Below are 24,868 nucleotides of genomic sequence, written 5' to 3' on the forward strand. Positions count from 1 at the left end.
ATAAACATCAACACTGTTATGAAACAATACGACAACGTAACATATAAATGTAACAATATCAATAAGAAAAACTACATGTATGCTTAGGAAGTCACCCTGGCGCGAACCATGCTTGGTATCGATGCTGTCAATGTTCGGCTTGACCCCTACCACCGCTAACCGCCTGTTTTGTCCCTCCTGCCTCGCCGTAGAAGACCTTCAAAAACGGCTATGTGTTTGGGAGGGAATGAGTCGTCTCTCGGTGACTACAGTTCCATTTTGTATTTGAACGCACGTTTCCAAGGACGCGTCCAACTTGATTTAGCAACCTCTTTACGTCTTTTATGTCGTAGTCTGTCGCCTTAAAGCTACTTTTGCGCTTCTCGGGGCGGCTAAGCTAGCTAAAACGCAGCAACCACCAACACAAGACGACAGCCGTGCTGTGTGTTCGACGTCACATGATTATTAGTATTATTGATTAGTAGTCATTGTGTTTATTGATTGGCGTCATGGCGGCCGCGCAGGGCGAGTCGAGGAAGCGGAGCAAGAAGTACTTTGGGGTCGGCGGACACCACCACGGTAAACGCTGGAGGGGGTCCAGGGAGCTGGAGGTGGGCATGCAGGGCATCCTGATCACTTGCAACATGAACCAGAGGAAGTGCACCGCCGAGGCCTTCAACTTGCTCAACGAGTACGCTGATCAACTCTACGGTCCGGAGAAGGTCAGCAAGCACGACTCATTCACATGAACGACGTGATCGTGTCCAATTATCAAATACGTCGTCATTCCCGGGGGATATATGGTTAGAATAGGGGTGCTCACACTTTTTTAGCCTCGGAGCCACTTTTAAAATGACCAAGTCCCAAAGATCTACTTACTACTATAAATACAGAAAGTATATATATTTACTATATTTATTAAAATATGAGTATGTATTTATGTAGGTTATACATGTACAGTATATCAGGAGTGCACGCACTTTCTCAGCATGCAAGTACAAGTCAAAATGATCTGTCTTTCTATAAAACATAACATATACAAAATGTAACCAGTAAACTCTGAAATTCTATTGTAAATATTATGATTACCGTAGTATTTCACATCACATTTTCAAACTTTCCAGGTCATCAAAGTAGTTGCTATCATAATTCACTTCAATATGGAAATAACACGCAATCACCCACCCCACTCTTGGTGCCGACAGCAACAGACGCTACCGTTACACCGTTACCCAGCTACGTGCCGCAAGGCATGCTGGGTGACCCGCGGTGCTATGTAGATTCATTTGTTTCTTTATGAACAAAGCTTTTTTCCCCAACACTGACTGTTTTCTTCTTCAAATCGTGTTGAAGGTTTCATGGGGGGGAAAAATACATGTTTCAAAATTCACTTTGTTAAAATACAGTGTTTGAAGATTTGGTTTATTAAAAATTTTGTTTATAAAAAGTTCAGTTCATAAAAATTGACTGAAAAAAAAATAAATTGAGTGCAAATAAATTAATTGAAAGAAAATCCCAGAGTAAAATGCTTGTTGTGTTTCAAAATTCAGTCTGTTAATATACAATGCTTTAAAACTCGCATTATTACAAAATTCACTTCATTAAAATTGACTATAAAATTCGGTGTAAACATTTTTTTTGTGCAAATTCATTGAAAGAAAATTCCAAAGCGTTTCAAAATTGTCAAAATTCAGTTTGTTAAATACTTTTTGAAGATTTGGTTTGTAAAAAAAATTCTGTTTACGAGAAATTCAGTTCATAAAAATTTGCCACATAAAAATTCAGTTCATGTGTTCATGCATGTGTTTCAAAATTCTGTTTGTTAAAATAGTGCTTTAAGATTCAGGTTGTTAAAAATTCCATCCATCCATTTTCCTCCGCTTATCCTGGCGGGGCAGCAGTCTCAGTACGGAAGTCCAGACTTCCAGGTCTCCGGCCACGTCCTCCAGTTCCACCAGGAGCACCCCAAGGCGTACCCAGGCCAGCTGTGAGACATAATCCCTCCAGCGTGCTCTAGCTCTGCCCCGGGGCCTCTACTCTGAGCCCCTCCCGGATGACCAAGCTCCTCACCCTATCTCTTAGGGTGAGTCCAGCCGCCCTACGGCGGAAACTCATTTCAACCGCTTGTATCTCCAGTCTCGTTCTTTCGGCCACAACCCAAAGCTCATGAGCATAGGTGGGGGTGGGAACATAAATCGGTAAAATCTTTTCACCACGACAGTCCGGTACAGCGGCCGCATTGCTGTTAGACATTGTGCCAATCCGCATGTCGACCTTCCCTCACTCATGATGAAATAAAAATATACTGCTCAAAAAAATTAGAGGAACACTTCAAAAACACATCAGATCTAAACTGGGGGAAAATGATGTTGAATATCTTTCCTGATAATAAGTGGGTGATGTATTAGTAACAAAATGATGCCACATCATTTGATAGAAATGAAAATGATCACCCTATAGAGGGGGGAAATCAAAGACACCCCAAAAATGAAAGTGAAAAAATGATGCAGCACACTGGTCCATTTTGCTAAAATGTCATTGTAGCAACTCAAAATGATTCTCAATAGTTTGTGTGGCCCCCACGTGCTTGTACGCATGCCTGACAACGTCGGGGCATGCTCCTAACGAGACTACGGATGGTGTCCTGGGGGATCTCCTCCCAGATCTGGACCAGGGCAGCAATGAGCTCCTGGACAGTCTGAGGAGCAACCTGGCAGCGCTGGATGGACCTAAACATAATGTCCCAGAGGTGTTCTATTGGGTTTAGGTCAGGTGAACGTGGGGGCCAGTCCAGACCATCACTGACCCACCACCAAAGCGGTCATGCTGAATGATGTTGCAGGCAGCATAACGTTCTCCACGGCATCTCCAGACCCTTTCACGTCTGGCGCATGTGCTCAGGTTGAACTTGCTCTCACAGGGCACCAGTGGTGTAGTTGCCAATTCTGGTGGTCTATGGCAAATGCCAGTCGAGCTCTACGGTGCTGGGCAGTGAGCACAGGGCCCACTACAGGACGTCGGGCCCTCAGGCCACCCTCATGGAGCCTGTTTCTGATTGTTTGGTCAGAAACATTCACACCAGTGGCCTGCTGGAGGTCATATTGTAGGGCTCTGGCAGTGCTCATCCTGTTCCTCCTTGCACAAAGGAGCAGATACCGATCCTGCTGAGGGTTGAAGGACCTTCTACGGCCCTGTCCAGCTCTCCTGGAGTAACTACCTGTCTCCTGGAATCTCCTCCATGCGTCCAGGTACCGCAGTGATGCCCTGGTCCAGATCTGGGAGGAGATCCCCTAGGACACCAGTTTATTCAGTTTATTAAAATAGTGTTTTAAGATTTGGTTTATTTAAAAAAAAAATTGGGTTTATAAAAAATTCAGTTCATGAAAATGTACTTTATTTGCAGCGCCCCTGAGGGGATATGGAGGATAAAAAATACAATGGGTTAAAAAAAAAAAAAAAAGAACAAACTTTTGCGAGATAACACAAGAGACTGCGGTAAAGTTAGAAACATATTCACATATTCAAACTTCCAGGATGAATAAGTCCCACGTGAATGGTTGTAACACAGTAAACATACCTCTTCCCCACCGTGCAACAGAAACGGCTACAAGCCAGTTTTTGATCAAAATGAGCCGTCTTCTGTGGAGTCTGACTTATATTGACGTCTAGGAGAAGCAGGTAGCGACCGGAGCGCAGGGACCGGCTACAAATGTCTTCTACTGTATTATGGCGGTTGGCGTCAATGTTGCCAACTCCTCAATAAGACAAGTATCTATTGGCTGTTCTGAAAGGTGATATATGGCGTCATTGGCTACAAATACTACAAATATATTTACAAAGCAGCAAGTTTGTGAAAATGGACTTTACATAATTTAGGGCAATTTTTATTAGGCTGTTAATAAATTAACTTCTGTAACGTGTAGGACCAGCACACACATCAACGGCCTTCTCCTGTTCATACTACAGAAAAGACTTTTGGAAAATGGGCTTTTAAACAATTTTGGGCAAATGTTATTGTTGAATAAATGCAATTGTGCAACATGTCCGTTCAATAGCTTCACTTGGCCATTGATTTGTGAGGTGAATTTTGTGGTCTCACTCTTCGCAGAAGTGAAGTTATTGAACGGACATGTGACAGATTTGAATTTATTAACCATAATTCTTATGAAAATTACCCAAAATGATTGAAAAGCACATTTTCCCAAAGTCTTTGCTGTAGTATGAAGAGGAGGAGGTCATTGAAGAGTGAGGTGAGTTTTGTGGTTCTTCTCTTGACAGAAGTGATTCTATAGAAAGTACATGTTACAGAAGTGAATTGATTCAACAATAGTCAGAATAAAATTCCCCAAAATGATATAAAAGGACATTTTCCAAACTAATTGCTGTAGTAATACCAGGAAGGAGTCACTGATGTGTGAGGTGAGTCTTGTGGTCCTACACGTTACAGAAGTGAATTTATTAACAACCTAATAAAAATTGCTCTATTCTTATTAAGTCCAATAAATTCATATTGCCAGTTTTTGTAAGACCCGTGTCTTTATACCTGCTGTGCTGCCCCTCCCCCCATCTCAAAGCAACTGAACTGTTTGTGACAATAAAAAAGCGGCGACAGAAGAAAGTTCATTTGAATTTGTAAACATATTTGTGACTTTAAGATGTGTAGTGAAGCCATAAAGAGACTCTAGGGACACATTTTACTGTGAGAACCATCAAAAAGTCACTTTTGGATAATAAACAGCATTTTAAATGCCTTAGTGTTGTTTTTTTTGGGCAGTTCCAAGAGGATGAGTGGAGCTGCGGTGAGGGAGATGTGGACGATGCGCTGAGGAGGGAAGTGGCACACCTGAATGCGCCCCCGGGTAAACAAGAGCGGCGTTTCCAGGCTCTGGAGAGCGGGGCCAACAACGTCATCTTCATCAGAACTCACAATCTGGGTAAGCCTTGTCATTCCACTCAGACGGAGGACGCCCAGCGGAATACGTTGTGGTCGTGCATTTGTCGCTCTGATCTCATCTTCCTTGTCTTTTTGCTCATTTGCCTTCGCTGCAGAGTCTGACAAGCTGGTTCATCACATCCTGTCGGACCTGCACGCCACCAAGAAGAAAAAGACTCGCATCATCCTTCGAATGCTGCCGGTGAGACGCAAAGACATCACGTGACTTTTTCCTCCTATGAAGTACAGTAATCCCTCGTTTATGGCGGTTCATTGGTTGCACACACAATTTCCGCCAAGTAGGATTCCTTATTTCTACACAGAGAACCAGTTGACAACCTTCTAAACATAACATTATTAGAGGCCTGTAGGCATGAAATAACACCCTTATAGTCACCTTTACACTCCTATGTGCCAATATAGAAGACATAATAAGAGAAAATAAGACAGATAACACATAGAAAACTTGTTTACCACCTTCTAAATACGTTTTAACATTATTAGAGCGCTCCAGACATGAAATAGCTTCCATTTTACTACATTGAGATTATTTATAGGCTTGAAAATGCTTCATTTAAGCAAAAAATATGGAACGACTTATATATGCATATTTTTGATTCATCCTAGGCTGTATTGAGCCATGAAACACATTAGTTTATCAATTAATATATTTTTGAAAAACCGTAATAGAGTGACGACAGGAAATTTGAAGTGCGAACTGGCGAGGGAGATTACTGTCATGGAGAAATAATCCCAATCCGTTCCAGGGTCAAACTGTGGCCATCATAAAAGCTTTTATCAAGTCACATTTTAGCATCAGCTGTCGTACAAGTGTAAAAAGAAGTGAAGCGCTATACGTTCTGTATTCATTCTAAGAGGTTTACAAGTAATTGCCTTCTAAAGGGTGAGAGTTGAACATGTTTTTAGCATGCTAGCATACATGAAGCCTTGACACTTCACTTCGTATGATCATTCTGTGTGGGGCGGGCGTGGTTTCACCCCCACAGGTGACGGGGACGTGCAGGGCCTTCCCAGAGGACATGCTCAGGTACCTGACCACTTTCCTGGAACCCTGGTTCAAGAAGCCCAACCATGCCACCTACCAGGTCGCCTTCAAGGCCCGCAACAACAACCACAACAAGAGGGATGACGTCATCAAAGCCATCGCAGGTAGGATGTTTGTCCCGCTTGTTGGACCAGAAAAAGTTAGCATTGCTCCACGGAGCCACCCACAGGACTGGAATGGAGGAACTCCACCCCACCACCCTCCACCCACCCACATTTGTCTTTGTGTACAGGCCTGGTGGGGAAGATGAACTCCAAGAACAAAGTGGACCTGACCAAGCCAGAGCTCACCATCATCGTGGAGGTCATCAAGGCGGTGTGCTGCATCAGCGTGGTCCGAGAATACACGCTCTACAGGAAGTACAACCTGCAGGAAGTGGTTAAAGATGACGCCCCCAAGACGGATGATGCCACCACGGCCGAGCCTGAGAAGGAAGGCGACAAAACTGAGGCAGGAGACGAGGAAAGCGACGCAGTAAAAGTACAAAAGAAGGAAAATGAAGCAGTACAAGAAGAAGACAAGGAATGCGGTGCAGTAGAATTAGATGACAAGGAAAGTGACGCAGTAGAAGGGAAGGAAAATGATGCAGTTGTAGAAGACAAGGAAAGTGACGCAGTCGACGTAGAAAAGAAGGAAAATGACGCAGTAGAAGAAGAAAAAAAGGAAAGCGACGCAGTAGAAGAAGCAGCAGAGGAGGAGGAGGAGAAGTCTAGTGAAGAAGATATGGATGAAGACGATAAGCCACAGGACTGTAAGGATGTTAAGGGTGATGGAGAGTGAGGTTGTGTGTCTTTTTGTATCATAAGGAAGGCTGCTGTTGTTAAAAATCCACAGCCAATCAAATGAGTTTCGCAAAATAATGGCATGTGTTTTTATTACTAATTATTTATGCAGTTTTCAACCATCCAGCAGCTTTTAAAAAAAATCATTTTTTCCCTTTTCTTTGAATTTTGCAGGTTATCTTGTGCCACATTTCTGTAAATTTCCTCAATTAAAAGTCAGCCTGTGTGTGTGTTTTGGCGCCTTTATAATGAGCGTTTAATGTTTGACGGATCACGGCAGTGCTCCGCCACACCACCAGGTGGCGCCACTGCTGCACAGTCGCCACACGAACGCCACCATGTTAAGGGATGATGGGATTATTTGACGTGAAGTTGTATGACATCCCCATCAGCAGTGTAGTGAATCAACAGTGAGTTACCCCTCACTTTGTTCCGTAAGTGGAGATCGGGTTAATTGCTGGGGTCACTTAAGTCAAGAATTTGGCTGCTGCTACGCGAGAGTTTCCCGTCGCAGCGTCTCCATCCGCGTATGGAAACACTGGAACACACAATGGACATGCGAGAGTGCGTCGTGATAAGAACAGAGAGGAAATGGCGCCGAGCGGCTGAGAGGTCTGACTTTTTTGTTAGCAAGTTTTGTTTTGCAAATGTATTACTCTTTTGAACGAATATTGTATTCAGAGGCAAAACTCTTGACTTGAGTGACCCCCCCAGCAACTAACTGGAACTACTTTCCTCCTCACGGAAATCCGACCAGGGAACAAAGTGGACTGTAAAGTAACTTACTGTAGTTCACTGTTGATGGGGATTTCATACAGCTTCATGTAAAAAAAATCCGAACTAAACCTTTTTAAACCGTACATGGTCATGAGGAAAATCACATCTCTCCAGATGTTGCTTGCTTGCTTTTATTTTGAAAATATCTCATGTCACTTATCGGTCTATAAGCAGCCATATTGTCAGTGAAAGGAAGTAAGAGTACAGTACAGTATTATGATTGCGATACATAAAAATGGCTATTACGATTTGTACTGAGGTATATGGACAACAACTTGATTAATTTGCTTATTTGTTGACTTTAAAATGTTAATTGTACATTAAATTGAAATGACAAATATTTTGAGAACATAAGCATAATGGTAAATGTTAGCACTGTCATGTTAGTGGAAATGCTAAGGGCTAATATTAGCACATATTATATTGTGTGTGCTGACAAATGGGCAGATTAGCTGTGTTCGTCTTGATTGTTGTAAAACCTTATTTGCAGTGTTTGGGATAATTTATAATAATATAATAACTAAACATGGCTGAACAGTGACACTTAAGGCTGAATTGTGCGACAGGTAGTGGTAGTTTCCTGTTATAACTGGTGGGCATACGGGCTGAGCACGTGACTTAATTCTCCACCAGAACGCTCGGAGGCAGATTTTCACTTAACAGCTCTTGTTGATGAGCCTTTTGGCTTCATGTGTCGTAGTAGTGAACAATGGCGACTGAAAGTGACATCCGTCACTTGAACTGCATGCTCCTCAATTTACTCCATTGTGTCTTCTGCTTTGGCTGACTTTTTGGGGTCTTAACGGGAGGGCTTTTTTGAGAGGTGGACGCCAAGCGCCGCCGGAGGCTTTGTCGCCGTGAAGCAGTAGTAAAACAGCTTAAAGTTGCGATTGTTTGCTATTTATGACTTTGAACAACACCAGGGATGCAAATCTCTTTGTGGTAGACAGTTCATTACACATCTGCCGCATGGTTTAAGAGACAGACCAAGCGGTTGCCCAGGGACACAACGGAAGTGACTGGATGGAGGGCGCGAGGATCGAACCGCCAACCTTCCGGTTTCTGGACAACCTGCTCTAAACTGCCGCCCCTCCAGATTCCCAAAAATGTTAACACAAAACACATTTTATAGACAGTAATTATAGTTTTACATGCACAAAATAATGCAAAAAATATAATGCTCCAAAAAATAAAGGGAACACTAAAATCACATCCTACATCTGAATGAATGAAATATTCTTACAAAATATTTTGTTCTTTACATAGTTGAATGTGTTGACAACAAAGTCACACAAATTTATTATTTTCTTTATCTATCCATCCATCCATTTTCCATCCGCTTATCCAGGTCCGGGTCACGGGGGCAGCCGTCTCTGTGGGGAAGCCCAGACTTCCCGGTTCCCGGCCACCTCCTCCAGCACTATTGGGAGGACACCGAGGCGTTCCCAGGCCAGCTGTGAGACAATCCTTCCCTCACTCGTGAACAAGATCCCGAGATACTTGAACTCCTCCACCTGGGGCAGGACCTCATTCCCAACCTGGAGGGAGGGAGCAATCCACCCTTTTCCAACTGAGAACCATGGCCTTAGATTTGGAGGTGCTGAGTTTCATCCCAGAAGCTTCACACTCAGATGCAAACCACCCCAGTAAACACTGGAGGTCACAGCGCGATGGGCTAGTGGTCTGGTGGGCTAGTGGTTAGCATGTTGGCCAACAGCCTGGAGATCAGGAAGACCTGGGTTTGAATCTCCCTTGGGCATTTCTGTGTGGAGTTTGCATGTTCTCCCCGTGTGTGCGTGGGTTTTCTCCGGGTACTCCGGCTTCCTCCCACATTCCAAAAACATGCATGTTAGCTTCATTGGCGACCATAGGTATGAATGTGAGTGTGAATGCTTGTTTGTCTATATGTGCCCTGCCATTGGCTGGCCACCAGTCCAGGGTGTACCCCGCCTGTCGCCCGAAGTCAGAAGGCTCCAGCATGCCCCCTCGACCCTAAAGAGGAGAAGTGGTATAGAAAATGGATGAGATCCTAAGGCCACTGAACTGGACTCCCTCGATGCCTTGGCTGCACATAGAAATTCTGTCCATGAAAATTATGAGTGGGTGACAAAGGGCAGCCTTGGCGGAGGCGAACCAGGCTCCTGCTCCGGTTGTACAAGGACCGAATGGCACGTAGCAGCGTGCCACCAATCCCGTACACCCCATAGGACACTGTGAGGGACACGGTCGAATGCCTTTTCCAAGTCCACAAAGCACAGGTAGACCGACTGGGCAAACTCCCAAGTACCCTCCAGTACCCTTGCAAGGGTGTAGAGCTGGTCCAGTGTTCCACAACCAGGACGAAAACCACATTGCACCTCCTGTAGCCGAGGTTGGACTAACGGTCGTACCCTTCTCTCCAGCACCCTGGAATAGACTTTCCCAGGGAGGCTGAGGAGTGTGATCCCCCTTTAGTTGGAACACCACCCCGGTCTGCCAATCCAAAGGTACTGTTCCCAACTTCCACGCAATGTTGAAGAGACGTGTCAGCCAAGACGGTGACTCAACATCCACCCATATTTTTAAAATTTATTATTTGTATTTATTTTCATTTACATTTTATTTAGATTCATTTACAGTATTGCAGGGGCGCTACAGCCACGTAACTTCTGCCTTCATTCAGCATGTATATGATCGCAAGCAGCTCGCGATCCTACAACAGGAAACAGGCAGTCCTACATGAAGGAGATTGATTGACAATGGTCTACAGCCAACACAAGGGGCGGCTTCTGAGCCAATCAGGACTGTTGTGGCGCTACCTGTATATTTACTGAGACAACTTCAAAGCGACTTCAACTCTCACATGAGTATACAACACCCTCTACTGGCAGCAGTAGTAAATACAACAACAGACACATGCAACACAGCACCGATAGATCACTCTAATACACCACAAGGAAGCAGAACGCAATGTAAATTGCAGATGTTGCAGCGGGCATCCCTCATGACCGAGGGCCCTCGTCTGTGTGGTAACAGCTGGGTTCTTCAACAGGACAACGCTGCAGTTCACAATGCTGGCTTGACCAAGGACTTCTTCAGGGAGAATAACATCACTCTTTTGGACCATCCTGCATGTTCCCCTCATTTAAATCCCATAGAGAACATTTGGGGATGGATGGCAAGGGAAGTTTCTAAAAATGGCCATCAGTTCCAGACAGTTGATGCCCTTGGTGAAGCCATCTTCACCATTGGAGCAATGTTCCCACTAGCCTCCTGGAAACACTCCCATCAAGCATGCCCAAAGCCATTTTGGAAGTGATGAACAAGAACGGTGGAGCTACTCATTACTGAGTCCTACTGAGAACATTTTTGGTTCTGGTTTGGAGATTTTGTTGTTCTTTTTTGAGCAATGGTCTTAAACTTTTGATCAGCTGATAAACAGCCTATTTCAGTTTAATTGTTGCTTTCAATAAATGACTTTTTCAAAGTGCTTTTTGTCTCACCCCCCCTTCTTGTTTTTACATATTGTAGCGCTACTTAAACCCTCATTAAGATCCAAATGTGCAAAATGCTAATTCTAGCAATTTCTCAACTGGTCTAAAGATTTTGATCAGGAGTGTCTAAGACAGGCATGTATAACATACAAGACATGAATATATAAACAAGGAACCTTCGATGTGCAAGCAAAGCAGCTCACAGGCAAACGCAATGACAATCTTCTTGCCATTCTTCCAAAGTACACAGCAAATTCAGCACGCCTAAATTGACACTGTGGAGTTCATCTCAACACTTTCAAAGTGTCCCATGGGGTCCACTCTACAAAGTGTTATTTTAACACTTTGGAAAGTGTAGCCATTTTTACACCATTGTAGAGTCAATATTAACTATTTATATAGTTAAAATTTAACACTCGACACCGACCGGTGTTGGATTTTTTTTAACACTAGTGTGGTGTCACAAATTAATTCTCTTAAGAGTCATTTATTAACTCTATTAACTCTAGTGTCATTTAAATACTCTCAAAGGAGTTGCAACATTAACACTATAAAAGTGTTAATATACTACTTTACAATAAAATAAAAATAAACAATATGACTAGTTGACGGCTTCATACATTTTATTCAAAAACATTTAATTTACAACAGACAGGCAAACAACATTAGGGCACTTCGTATGCTCTTTAACAATTGTCATTAGAGCACTGCTTGTCAAATGATAGAAAACGCAACCGTTTTAGTCTTCAATGCAGTACACATTAAACAGGTCATCATAGCACATTCTTTTAGTATTATTATATCACAGATCTTCTTGAACACAGGTAGATCAAAGCTACATCCAGTACATGTGAACAAACTAACCTGGTGCTCTATACCGTAACGTCTCACCCAGTTGGTACTTGACACACTTGGAAGATGCTTGCAGACATCATGCCTGACCACGTTCCTCCCCACTTTTCAACTTGCAGATTGTTTTTGATGTTGTAGGGCCAAATTCAAATCTTCTAAAATAGTAATTTTCATCATGAAAGGCCACAACAACAAATTTTTAAAAATTTTAACCACACCTTAAAAAATTGTGTGGCTTCAAAAACACATGCACCACGTATGGATAAGAGGGCCAATGTTTTGTATGCATCTTGGATAGTATCATCAAGCGGTGCTTGGGAATCAACTTCTTACCAGGAAGCAATGCTTTGTACCGAGTGTGGTGGTCACTTATCAGATGTTTCAAGTAAAGGATCATTCCATCAGTTATGGTGTAGGAGAACACTATGTTGACAATCTGCATCAAAAGGAGGAGGAAGTTCCAGTGATCATTCTCCTTTCAATAACATCAAATATAAGTGGAGTGTTACGTAGAAGACACCATGACTGGGCAGCATTCAGACCCAAATGTTTGCTCTTATCCATTTTTAACCATACGAGAGACTGAAGACAAAGTGAGCTTTGAACAGTTCATCAAAAGCTGCAATAAATGTATGTGCCTTGCATGGAACCGGCTTTTGGTCAATAATGTAGAACCTCTGGATGTCACCTTTGCTCACTGATGCAGAGGAGAAATGGTTGTCTTGTGTCAACAGTCTTGGAAGGGGGTCACACTGGCTCTTTTCTGTGGGTGAAAAGGGCAACAACAACAATTAAAACCCCTGTGCATGGTTTCCATTTCTCAGGTGTTTAGCACACCTTATTACAACACTGAATCAACACAATTAGCCGATTCAAGAACATCTGCAACCTAAAATGAATGCTTTTAGACAGAAATCATATTTTGATATGTAAAAATGTACCTTTGCATACCTTAAGATGTCTGAGAAGATGGTTGGCTGCTTGAGCCAAACTGATCTTTACTGTTTTGTTTTTTTTCTGGCCTCTAAAAGTCGGCGGGAGCAGATGCAGGAGTAGAAGGATGGAGGATGTATCACTGCCCCAGCCTAAAAGAAAAACAGCTAAGAAATAAATATTTTAAGTTATTTGCGTAATACAGAACTGTTTCTACTGACCACAGCTGTCATCAGGTTGAGGTTCAGTTCCTGACAGCAACTCATCAATGTTCTGCTTTTGCGGGAGAGTCTTGCAGTCTGCAGTGACTTTTGCTTTGAAGACGGTTGATCACTTAGCCAGGAACCTCTGAGATACTTCATCACCAAACATCATGGAGAAATGGTTGACGTAATGGGTAATCTAATACTGAACTAGTCCAAACACTAACACTAACACTTTCCTAACCAATCCAGGAACATCAAGGAAGCGAGGGAACACATTGAGGACAGACGATGATACATCAAAAATATTAAAATGATAGTGTGTTCATGGGAATTCAAGAGGATTGTTAAATACACTAAACAATACCATGCATAAAAACACCTTAGGTGAATTTGATATTAACTTTACTGTACATTAATTTACTCAAAGCTTACCTGTCATGCTTCATCCTGATCCATTGGTTCTGTTGGGTTCCTCTTTCTTGTGGGCTGAAGGATAAATTGCCGAACCTGATGAATGGGATGGAGCAGGCAAGAGTGGAGACTCACCACCAACTGGCGATAACTGGGGTGAAGCTGGGGATAGTGGAGTCTACGCAGAGGAGGAATGAACAGAATAAGAATTTCATTGTGTAGTATAACTACCTGTTTTACTGTGCATATGACCAGAAAACGCTTGAATCTTGGAGGATGCTTCATCTCCAATCAAATCTCTTACTCTACAAAACACCAATTACTACTAAAACAAAAAATATTTTTGGGGGAATTTCAACCAAGGGAAAAGGGGCTAAAAATTGAATATCAAATGAAAATACGGTGTCACTTTACAATAAGGTACACAAAATGACAGTAAATGAGGAACAAACCCACCTAACCCTTACCACAACCGTATTTCACAACCATAAAAGGTGCACTTAAAAGTCTTAAATTTTGTCCAAAATAGGCGGGGCGCCTTATAATGCGGAGCGCCATATGTGTGTACCGAGTTCCAAAATGTGTAAGTGTTGCTGCGTGACTTTTATGAGCGCTCCGCTCGACTGACTGGGAGCCTGCCGACACGCTGCTTGTATAGAGGAAAGGAAAGGTGGACGTGACTGAGGACGTATACAAGTATAAGTATATAAGTATATTTTATGAAATGGCGCCATTTATCCATCCATTCATCCAACTACTACCCAACTATATCAAAAATCCTACTAAAAATAAATATGGAAAAGCCCCAGTTGCAGGGCTTATTATGCCTTGATTAAAAAAAGATATTACTTACCATATTCATGTAAGACTCAAGGAAAGGTTTGCTGTGAATCAAGAAGAAAAATAAAGATGTGTAGTTCACTTCCAACACATGCCTGACAATTATTTTTAAGTTACAGTAACAATTACAGTTGCCAACCTTGATATCTTGTATGTTGTACAGCATATCAAGTCCTTTGCTGGGGGCCAGCAGGCCTACGTGTGGGGGCTCCTCGTGCCAATTAGCTAGTTAGCCATTAGCTCATTAAAAATGAAGACAGTATAATGAAGATATAACGTAGCGTTCACTTACTTTGCCAAATGTTGCACAGGCAGTGCCGATTCAGCTCACAGCAACACTAAATAGAAAATATAACTTAGCAAAAACACGAGCTAACATTAGCAAAGGCTTTGGGTGGAAACAGCTGCCTCAGTTTATTAGTCTTAAATATCACACCAAAGGCTAACGTTTTTTATGTGTTAGCATCCAGGTACAACACAATTCATTAGTTCATCTATTTTAAACGTTTACTTACCTACTGATGCAAAATGATTCCTAATTGTCAACTTCTTCCATCTGCTTTTCATTTCAGCAACGTGAGGTGAGGGGTGGAGTCTAAATGAAATGTCCGTGGGCGGAGCTTAAGACACGTGAACACCGTAAGGCGTTAAATGGAGGGTGGAAGTGTTGAATGTCTTTATTGTGACAGAAGATTTGAACATTCAACACTCCATTTTAACTACAACATTTTCATGATCCAGTGTTAAATTTAACATTTTTAAGAAAATGCAGTGTTAGATCAACTCCAAATAGTGTAAGATTGACACTCCAACTTCAAGATTCTCATCAACACCAAAAAAATTAACACTCCTCAATTTGCCGGATGCTTGTGAAAGTTGTCCCACCAGCTAGAGGTCCGATTGGGTGTAGCCCCCAATCGCCATCGTTGGCAGCAGCATTGTAGCTGTTTTAGAGAGCAAAACAGCAGCAGTAGCATTCTCCTCAATGTAAAGCGAAAGTAGGCGTATGTTTCATTTGAGTATGCTTAAAAGCAGCAATGTTATGTTTGCCATTGCACACGTTGAACTCTACTTATCTGATGTGGAAATAACGGCACATGATTGTTACGTCATCTGTCGACAACAATCCAAAAGCTCTGTCTTCGCCCTCGACACGCATACGCTGAAGCCGGACTTTTCCAAAATCTGCACCCTGGCCCGAGTTTTCAAAAACCTCAGTTTTTAAGGACAAAAGCAGGCGACCGCAAACCAAGGCAACATTTTAGCAAAAATTGTTAACCCAAAAACGCTCTAACCAGGACGGACGTTAACCGAGGTACCTATGTATAGCGGACACAATCACAATGGAAAGCATGTACCCGACAGCCATGCTAATGCTAACTACTGTTTGTTTGCACAGGTTGGAACCACATTTCTGGTATATTGAGATTCCGATATGTGTTAACAATATGCAAGCTCACACTGAGACTTAATGAGAAAATGTGCAGTAAGCAAGTTATCTCGTTTTTTCCATCCACGCTCATTACACTTTTACCTGAAGCGCTGCTGACCCAGCGTTCGTTATCTCCGCTTACCTGCAAGTCTTCACCATCAGTGTGACCCGCAGGCAGGCGTACATGGCAGTTTGTTATTTATTGTCTTGAGTGATGCCAATTAGACGTGAGTGGGCTAGGTGAAGGTTAGCATATATAGCAAGATAGTGGAATTTTAATGATGCCGTCAGCACGGCCTCGCAATATTAATCGTTAGCGTCGTGTGACGTCTAATGGAGAAATAGTGCTGTTTGGATGTTATTAATGGCCCCCGAGGTGACGTCTAATTAGGCCTCAGAGTCAAGCCAACTAGGAGGAAGACAAACATCCACAGCGTTGCGTCGGGTTTAAATGTCACCGGCGCTGAAACAATCGCATCCACAGGCCAGCGTGCACGCCGTCCCCGGGGTCGGGATTAGCCGTGCGCGCCGCTGTGGCTCTATATTTGACCTTTATGAGCGGCTAAGTAGTGATCTCCTGGGTCTCATTTGTCTCACTTTAGCCGAACAATGGCCCCCGTGCTCCCTCCCCACTCCCATCACATGCAACCTGCACAATGTCCTGCGAGGACGACTGCATGTGACCACAGCTGCCAGTCACAGAAGTACAAATCATCTGTTCCAGGGTCAAACTTCTACCATCATCGGACTGCTCAGCTCAAGTGTTTTGTGTGTTTTTTTGCCGGGTTTTTTTATTATGCCACCACACAGATAGCAAAGCGTGATCATAACCACAGAAGCAGAAATAGTCCACACAAGCTTAACACGCAAAAAGCAGAGGAAGAGGAAATAGAAGGTAATATAGTTACATAGCATAGCTGTACAAACATCTCTGTCCGGGCTGTTAAGGACAATATCAGTAGTTTCCACAGGGCTGCAATCTATCTGTGGCGGAAGTGTCAAATTTGCATCATTTTGATGGACAAAAAAAGAAAGAGAACAGCGATACAGTCATTCCCTCGCCACTTTGCGCTTCCCAATGTTGTAGCTTCACTCTGTCACTCTTGTCTGTAGTAAACCTCCTTTTCTAAGGTTTCTTAGAAAAGACATGAAGTAACACCCCTATAGTCACCTATATAGTACCTACAGTCACCCAATATACAGTAGTAGACATAATAAGATATAAATAAGTTATTTTCTCTTATGTCTACTATATGGGGTAATAGGAGTGGAAAGGTGACTATAGGGGTGTTATTTCATGTTTAGAGGGCTCTAATCATGTTAAAACTATATTATTATTATATTTATAACTATATTTTATTCTCAGGCAGACCAGGCGTGTATGAGGTGTGTTAAGAAGCAGACCAGGGGTGTGGCGAAATATCAATATGTCGAACTATCGCGATATTTAACCCGACAATGGATTGTCAATATGGGTCAGAAGTCACAAAATAAGACAAAGAAGAAGAAAAGAAAGCAGAAGAAGAAAAACAAAGAAATGGCGCCCGATGGCGGACTCGGGTGGCGAAGTTGAAGGGAAAGATACGTCAGCATATTTGAAATGACAAGTGCGGACTCACGTTGGCTTTTATAGCGCGGATAAGACAAGGCTGGGCTTTGCAGGATGCAGGACTACGACTGTTAGGGATGTGGACGATAAACCGATGCGACCGGATATTCGGTTTGACGAGCGCATCGGTATCAGCCTCCTGGATGGATCAGAATCAGCCTTAAATCCTTGCATGAATGGATTGTAGACATGCAACGGGTATCGCGAGGCTAGCAACCGCTTCACAATAATGATGTGAGGATCGATACTGAAATAGCGATACTGTCACGGTGGGGGTTGCTGCTGTCGAAGACTTGACCCCCGGTATGCAGAGACGAGGCGGCAAGGTGCAGAAATAAAAATAATTTTATTTGCACAAGGCAACAGGAACAAAACTAAAAGTGACAAAGGAAAAACAATTCAAAAGTAACTGAGATGGTGAGTCTAGGTGACAGCACTGGCCGAGCAACGAGGTTCATCAACCATGACATAAACAATGAACCAGCGCCGCACATACGATAGCGCTGGCCTTTTAACCGCCGCTAATACAAATTGTCCACAGCTGTGCGGACACCGGGCATGAAGCGGCTGTAACTTCCACCACACCGGAAGTACAGCTCGCCAAAATAAGGGCGCAGGACAGGAAACACTCGCTCCTGTCCTGCGAAACATGACAGATACTTGGGGTTTAAAGTAAATAAATAAAGTACTTAAGTGAATTGTTATATTATTAATGAATTTATTTAAATGAATAATTTATTTTAATTGCATGTCTTGCATTCATTATGCTAATGATATGAAATATACTACTTTTTAAAATGTACCAAAAATATTGTTTCCTTAGGGCATTCAATCGATTGTTGTCTTAGGTTGTCTTACAAAACTTCATCAGTTGATCCTCAAAGACTAGGTGGGACACACAACAGTCAGACTAGATAGGACAGCTCTAGTCTGAGATCCTGGTGCAAGATCCAATCTATTTATCCTGTAAAGGAGGAGGCAGGTCCAGACAGAAATGGTTGGCTCTTCAGTGGTGTCAAATGACGATGGTTAGCATACAGTGGAGTGGGGCCTCACAACCAACGATGGTGGTTTGGGTGGTATCACCTTCGTTAGCATCCAATTCAGATGTAATGATAGTCATGGACTCATCTGAAACCAAGGTGGCTATGCTAGGTAAGTTTGCAAAGTGTCAGTATCAAATCAGTATTGCCAGAACCAGCCTTAATTTGACTCAGTATCGGATTGGAAACAAAATCAGTGGTGTCACGCATCACTATTTGACGGTCTGTCTCTTAAACAACGCGAGACCCTGGGCTGCCAGCGAAAGGATTATCACACATGCTCTGTAGCTTAGCATGATGGAAGACCAGAATGGATGTAAATAGCGTAAGCAGCGCTAGCATTAGCAGCACGCTAGCTAGTCATAAGGAAAGATTTTCAACACATCAGCATAACATACGCACATTATTGCCATCTGCTTTATCTTACTTATTATTCATTGTGTCTTTTACACAATGAACAGAAAGACAGGAACAACATCAAATGAAAAGCACTAAATGAATACAGCGCCACCATCCACCAGTACCAGCTGGACTTTGTTTTTCAGAGAGGTTGTGTACCACAAATATACACATTAGCACTCAATAAGGTCATCCAATCTTACCTTTATGCATTCCCACATAGTATCAGCATTTGGGGGCAATACAGTATAGTAGTCTATCTGTGCAGAGTGGGAGAACGTTAAATGGTGCGTTCAAGGAAATGGGACAAGTCGCATCACTCCTGAAACAAACATGCAAACTATGGGATTTGTAACTATTATTTTTTGGCTAACATAACGGCCCATATTTCCATCTCTGAGGTTGTGCTGTGCTTGTTGGCATAATGAAGAGGCAGACGAGTGTGTGTGGAATTGTTATTGAAATCAGGCTGCATGCTAAGTCACCTCGTGTGTGTAATGAGGTTTGGGTTTTTATGCCCCGTGGTAAAGTCTTCTCACGGCGCGTTGTGCTTGACGACAAGAAGAAGTGGCGATGATTGCGTCCTCGTGTGCCAACGTGGGATTTAGCAGCGAGATGTTTTTTTGTCCTTCTGGCCTCCAGGCACAGTGCTGCTTCCTCCCCCTCACACACACACACACACACACACACACACACACACACACACAGAGTGAAGAGATGCATTTGTTTACTTCCATCCATTGTTATTTGAGATGATTAGTGTGTGTGTGTGTGTGTGTGTTATAATAATAGAAAGTGCTTATCAAACCTCAGCAGCCTGCTGTTAGTGTTTACCCCCGTGATCCTACAGGTGGAACACAGCAGTCATTCTCAACATCCCCATTTGTCCCCAGCTGAAAGAGAGGATGGATTTAGTTGATTTGGTCATAAGTCATTTGTGGCGGACATACACGGGACGTCATAAAAGCAGCGGCGGATATTAGCGTGGGGATAATGACTTTTCTTAATACCTGTCACGTATTTACTGTAGTTTGCTGATGTGACTGGACAGAAGAGGTCACACCTCCCGCTAACATGAGTTCTCATGCATTCATTTATTTGTGGCTGTGTGAGGATCAAATGTTTAGATAATAATTAGGCAAACGTGTCCTTCATTAAGTACAATTGGAATGGAATACATAAATGTGTTGTTAAATGTACCATTCATTCATGAAGTAAATACACCAATAAATAAATGTGTCATTAAATAGTTAAAATACCAGTTCATTGTTTTTTTTTTTATTTAAAGATGTATTGATTAAAACATTTAATCATGATTAATCACATTTTGTCCACAGTAGCTCATAACTAGAAACTAGAAAGAAGTTTATATCTATGATAAGTACGGATTCCATACGCATCTAGATACACGGCTTAGGATACCATTCAAAAACCATACATTGTAAAACACAACGATTGGGTACAGTGTGCAAATGATGTGATTCCATTTCATACGAATTGTAAAAAGTGTCGTTCTTACAGTATTTTCAAACATGTAAAAGACCACATCATGTCCCCAAGCATGCTGTCAGGCAGGGGTCCCCGACCACCAGGCTGCAGAAAATGTTCAGATGCAAAAAATAAAATAATTTGTAAATATCTACATCAAATTTTATAATAAAAGAAAGAAGCCAATTGTATCAAAGTGTCATTCTTACAGTATTTTCAAGTGTGTAAAAGAGCACATCATATCCCCAAGCACGCTGGAAGGCAGGGGCCGCGGGATAAAAAAAAAAACACTTAAAAAACGTAAACACTTAAAAAAAATAATAATAATTTTTAAATAACTACATTGAATATCAAGTAAATGGATATCAATTTTGGAAATATGGGACATTATTTTATTCAAAAAATAATATATAGTTAGAAATCCAATAGTTTACATGTTTGTTTGTTGCAAGCGGTGACATGTCCCACTTTGTTGGACAACCCTTGAACGCACCATCTAACTTGCACAGATAGACTACAATACTGTGTTTTTACCCTTTTTCTTCACCTCATATTTGCCCCCAAATGCTGATACTATGCGGGAATGCGTAAAGGTAAGATTTGATGACCTTATTGAGTGCTAATGTGTATATTTGTGGTATACGACCTCTCTGAAAAACAAGTCCAGGCTGGTACTGGTGGATGGTGGCTCTGTATTCATTTAGTGCTTTTAATTTGATGCTGTGCCTGTCATAGTTTTACACAATACATCATAAATAAGATCAATTAGATGGCTATAATGTACGTAGGTTTTGCTGATGACTAGCTAGCGCGCTGCTAATACTAGCGCTGCTGTTATTTACATCCATTCAGGTCGTCAGTCATGCTAAGATATGGAGCATGTGTGACAATCCTTTTGGGGGCAGCCCAGGCTCTCGTGTTGTTCAAGAGACAGACTGTCAAGTTGCTAGTCTTGCGATACCCAGTGCATGTCTCTATAATCCATTCTTCCATTCATCAGTGTAGAAAAAAAATGTATTTACTGAGTGGGTAAATAATTATTACAAGTAGATTTTACAATAACTGTTTGCATTGGTGTCTATTGATTGAATTATTGTTGAGTGCTTTAAAATAAGTACAGTATAGATATAACTGTTTCATCAATTAGTCGAATAACGTAGTGAATGATTACAAGTACTTTATAGAAATAATGCTTGATTAAATAATAAGTGGAGTAGGTGAACATCTGTTTAAGTGTGTCAAAGGCTGAACAGCCAGAATGTAGACAAAACTACCTTGACATAGACTGAGGAAAAGAATGTTTTGTTTATGTCAACAACTACAGTACAGTAAGTCCTCTCGGGACAGCGAAGGAGCTGGCTATGATCTGCTGGCGTCACAAGCTTCGTCAAGGAATTCAGGAGAGAGTTATCTTTGGAGGGACTGTCGCCAATGGTCTGAGCAAACAAGTATAAAAATGACTAAGGGACGATCGGGGGGAGCGCAGGAGCGGTACAGGTGAAATGAAACGGGGGTCCAGGTACATGTAGACTGCGGAAACTATCCTGTCAGACTTATTTTTCAATTATTATGTCTGATTTATCTTTCAATTATTATGTCTGACTTATTCTTCATTACATTTAAACATCTAATATGCTGTGAGAGTCTTTGTCCTTCTCATAACTGGAGATTAAAAACCACGCAAGGGGGAGATGAAATTGGCTTAATTATTTTACCAAAGTGCTCCTTTGACCTCATCTCCAACATCCAGCCATTAATCAAGGATTTATGGCTGATTCTTATCCATCCGGGAAGCTGCTGCATCTCTCGCCTGTCAAACCGGATATCCGGTCGCATGGGTTTATTGGCGACTCACTGAAAACGGCTCCGTGACCCCCACCAGTTGAGAATCACTGATATAGAGGAGCTTTGAATGGCATTTTCACAGTAGGTAGAACACTTTGGCTGATGCAGATCATTTTTGCAGTATTGGATGTCCTCATGTCTTCTTTGACTCACATTAACATACTGCGTCTGTTTCAGTTTGATTTTTTTTACATCATACACAGTATAACTTAATTTGCCATTTATTGAAGTAAAAGTGTAACATGAATATGTTCTTGTATTACAAAAGAGAAGTCCAGCTCCTTGGTTTTATGAAACAGTTTAGATGAATAGCCCTGATTTAGAGTCTTAAGCGCTATGTTGGGGTCAAACATTGCAATAATGCTTACTCTGTTCTTCTTCTTGGTCTTTTTGCAGGAGGATGACATGGGATTGGCCCGCCAACAGAGGCAGCGGCTGCAGGGGACCACAGCGAGGGCGACAGTGCAACATGTGTATTATTGTATGTGACGAACAGAGGGGGCTCCCTAAGAGGACGCACGGCCCTAACAGGATTTGGGAATGGTGCCCACCAGCTGGAGGCGGGACGGGGACGGCCGGGGATGCGGGGAGGGGTGGCCATCAACCGAGGAGGAGTGAGTGATCACTTTGGGAGGGAATTAACTGCTGCAAAGTTGTGCTCGCCCGCTCGCTTGCTTTCAGAATACATCATCAAATGCTGGGGGCTCAGCAGGGGGCCATGGGGTGTGCCTGTCTGAAGAGGGTGCCGCCGTGTGTTTACACGGGTCCATCTGCGACCAATGGATGCGGTGAGTAAGGGTGTTGTTGCCAGAGTGCTCCTGATGCTCCGTATCACCGCCCCTTTCAAACGCACGCATCCACAGTGGTCCAGCCCAGAAACCCTTTGATGCTCCTCCATACCGCTGCGTGATGATGTCATACGGCGAGAGAGCCGGTGAGGGAGGGAGGCATGATCAAAGCCGAGAAGGGGAGGGATGAAGACGCAGGAGGAGAGGATATCCAAGACAACAACGGGACAAAGATGGCGACGGCGTCTGCGACGGGACGTCCGCCCGTCTCCCGACACCTCAGGATCACCCGGCGGGAGCTTGAGTGCTCGGCGTTCCCCATTCATCCCCCCGCCCCCCCAAGTCCCAATCCCTGCAGGATGACCACCGACATGACACGCCGGAACCACCAGGCCGACCGCCGCCGCCATCACCGCCAGGGTAGCACGGTAAGCCTCTCCTTCGTCCACCTTCGGCGTTAAGCTGTCAAACAATCGCTTCCAAGCATCTCCATCTTTCTAATAAGACATTTTCTATCCTTTTCCTTTCTTTTGCCAATCCCTTTCATGCGCCTCTTTTGGCTGCTAATATCGGCCTCTCTTTGCCATCAAAGGCAGCACATCAATTGCCTTGACTCCCAAGCGTATGCGTGATGGAGAGGAAAAGGGGGGAGAGAAAAAAAAAACAGATGAACGCCATGTATCAAAGATCAAGGCAGGCTTTCATGCCTCGGTTTGGCCTTGCTTGGGTTCTGCTTTCCATCATACTCCGTCCAGAGGTAGCGCCGCGCTCAATCCCGTCCCATCCTAGCCAAACCGCCGCAGCCATCCGGAATTCGTTCTGAAATCGCTTTTGTTTCATTTCATTTCTTTCTGCTTTTCTTTGGGAATATTTCGTGGCAGCCCTACAGGGCCTGATGATGACAATACGTGAAACAATATTTGAATAAGCAGCAGGAGGGCAGCCGGCTAATCCAGTGTGGCTAATCCAGCATTGGTGCCGGCCATATTGGCGGCCAGAGTATTCAGCCGCGTCACAATGCACATCAGCGGGACGCCATGGCAGATATACTGACACTCCTACTACAGGCTGCGCTGGGAAAGGCCGGCAGATGGATGGAAGGATGATAGAGAGATAGCTGGATGGATGGTATCGACCATCCCTGATCAGAACTGAGGAGGATGGACTCGTCTCTTCTGCTTAAGATGCTCATCAAATGTTCCACTAAAAGAGCCGACTAGATGTCAAAGTCAACAAGAGGAAATTCGGCACATCCTCCTCCTCTTTTGTTGCGGCAAAAGCAAAGCAAATACTTGTCTCCAGTGAATCTGAAGGAGCCAGAGGTCTGTTGCTCTTTTAAGCGCCATATAATGAAGATTTTACTCTGTGCCGACCATCTAAATGGCTCTTTGTGCCGGGGAGGGCCCCAAAGAGATAAGCCTGCTTCTGACAGGCCTCCGTACGGACGGCCCAAATTTGCAGTGGCAGCTGGAACAAAGGAGCCCCCCCCACACACACACAAACTGGCTGACACAAAAAAAAGCACCCATCTCTGCACTGTTTGGGCTGCTTGACTCAATTCCAGGATTCCTACTTTTGTCTTCATTGGACATGGCAGTTGTGGTCACATGACCAGTAAAAAAATAACAAGCACCTCAAGGATGGCTTGTTTATGATTATTAATACAGCCAAGTCACTTCCGTTTAAGTCGACAACCCGTTATACCAACTCAAGTCCTGATCCACCGTGTTCTTCTTATTACTAAAAAGTGTCCGCTTAAGTTGACGTCGACGTACACAGTCGACCGCTTTTGACGTCATAAAAAGTGAGCGCCAAAGTGGTTATTTCTATGTGCTGCATCATTGTTAACTTCATGATTAAACGTTATTATTACACCTAATAGCTTTTCATATATGGCCTCGTTGAACACTCACATACACAACTAGAGCTGCACAACAAGTACAAATGACTGGTGGAAAAATACCGGAAGAGGCAGATACACAGAAGATTGTTCTCACTCTCTCGCGCAAGCT

The 24,868-nt window shown here is 43.1% G+C and overlaps 1 protein-coding gene and 1 long non-coding RNA gene across 2 annotated transcripts; one reads left to right on the plus strand and one right to left on the minus strand.

The window, feature by feature from the left end:
• The first annotated feature begins 159 nt into the window (after positions 1-159).
• On the plus strand, positions 160-10,941 carry thumpd1 (THUMP domain containing 1). Its single transcript, XM_054780232.1, has 5 exons — positions 160-701; positions 4,754-4,913; positions 5,029-5,114; positions 5,920-6,082; positions 6,211-10,941. Exons 1-5 carry the CDS (start codon positions 489-491, stop codon positions 6,756-6,758), a joined length of 1,170 nt encoding a protein of 389 aa, XP_054636207.1. The 5' UTR covers positions 160-488; the 3' UTR covers positions 6,759-10,941.
• Positions 10,942-11,668: 727 nt separating this feature from the next.
• Positions 11,669-14,950, minus strand: LOC129183223 (uncharacterized). Its single transcript, XR_008570760.1, has 7 exons — positions 14,768-14,950; positions 14,392-14,590; positions 14,266-14,296; positions 13,434-13,590; positions 13,017-13,151; positions 12,814-12,947; positions 11,669-12,625 (listed from the first exon to the last, which is right to left on the minus strand). It is a non-coding gene; the product is annotated as an uncharacterized LOC129183223 (long non-coding RNA).
• Between the last annotated feature and the right edge of the window lie 9,918 nt (positions 14,951-24,868).

Source organism: Dunckerocampus dactyliophorus, chromosome 6 (assembly GCF_027744805.1).
Source record: "Dunckerocampus dactyliophorus isolate RoL2022-P2 chromosome 6, RoL_Ddac_1.1, whole genome shotgun sequence".
Classification (NCBI taxonomy): domain Eukaryota; kingdom Metazoa; phylum Chordata; class Actinopteri; order Syngnathiformes; family Syngnathidae; genus Dunckerocampus; species Dunckerocampus dactyliophorus.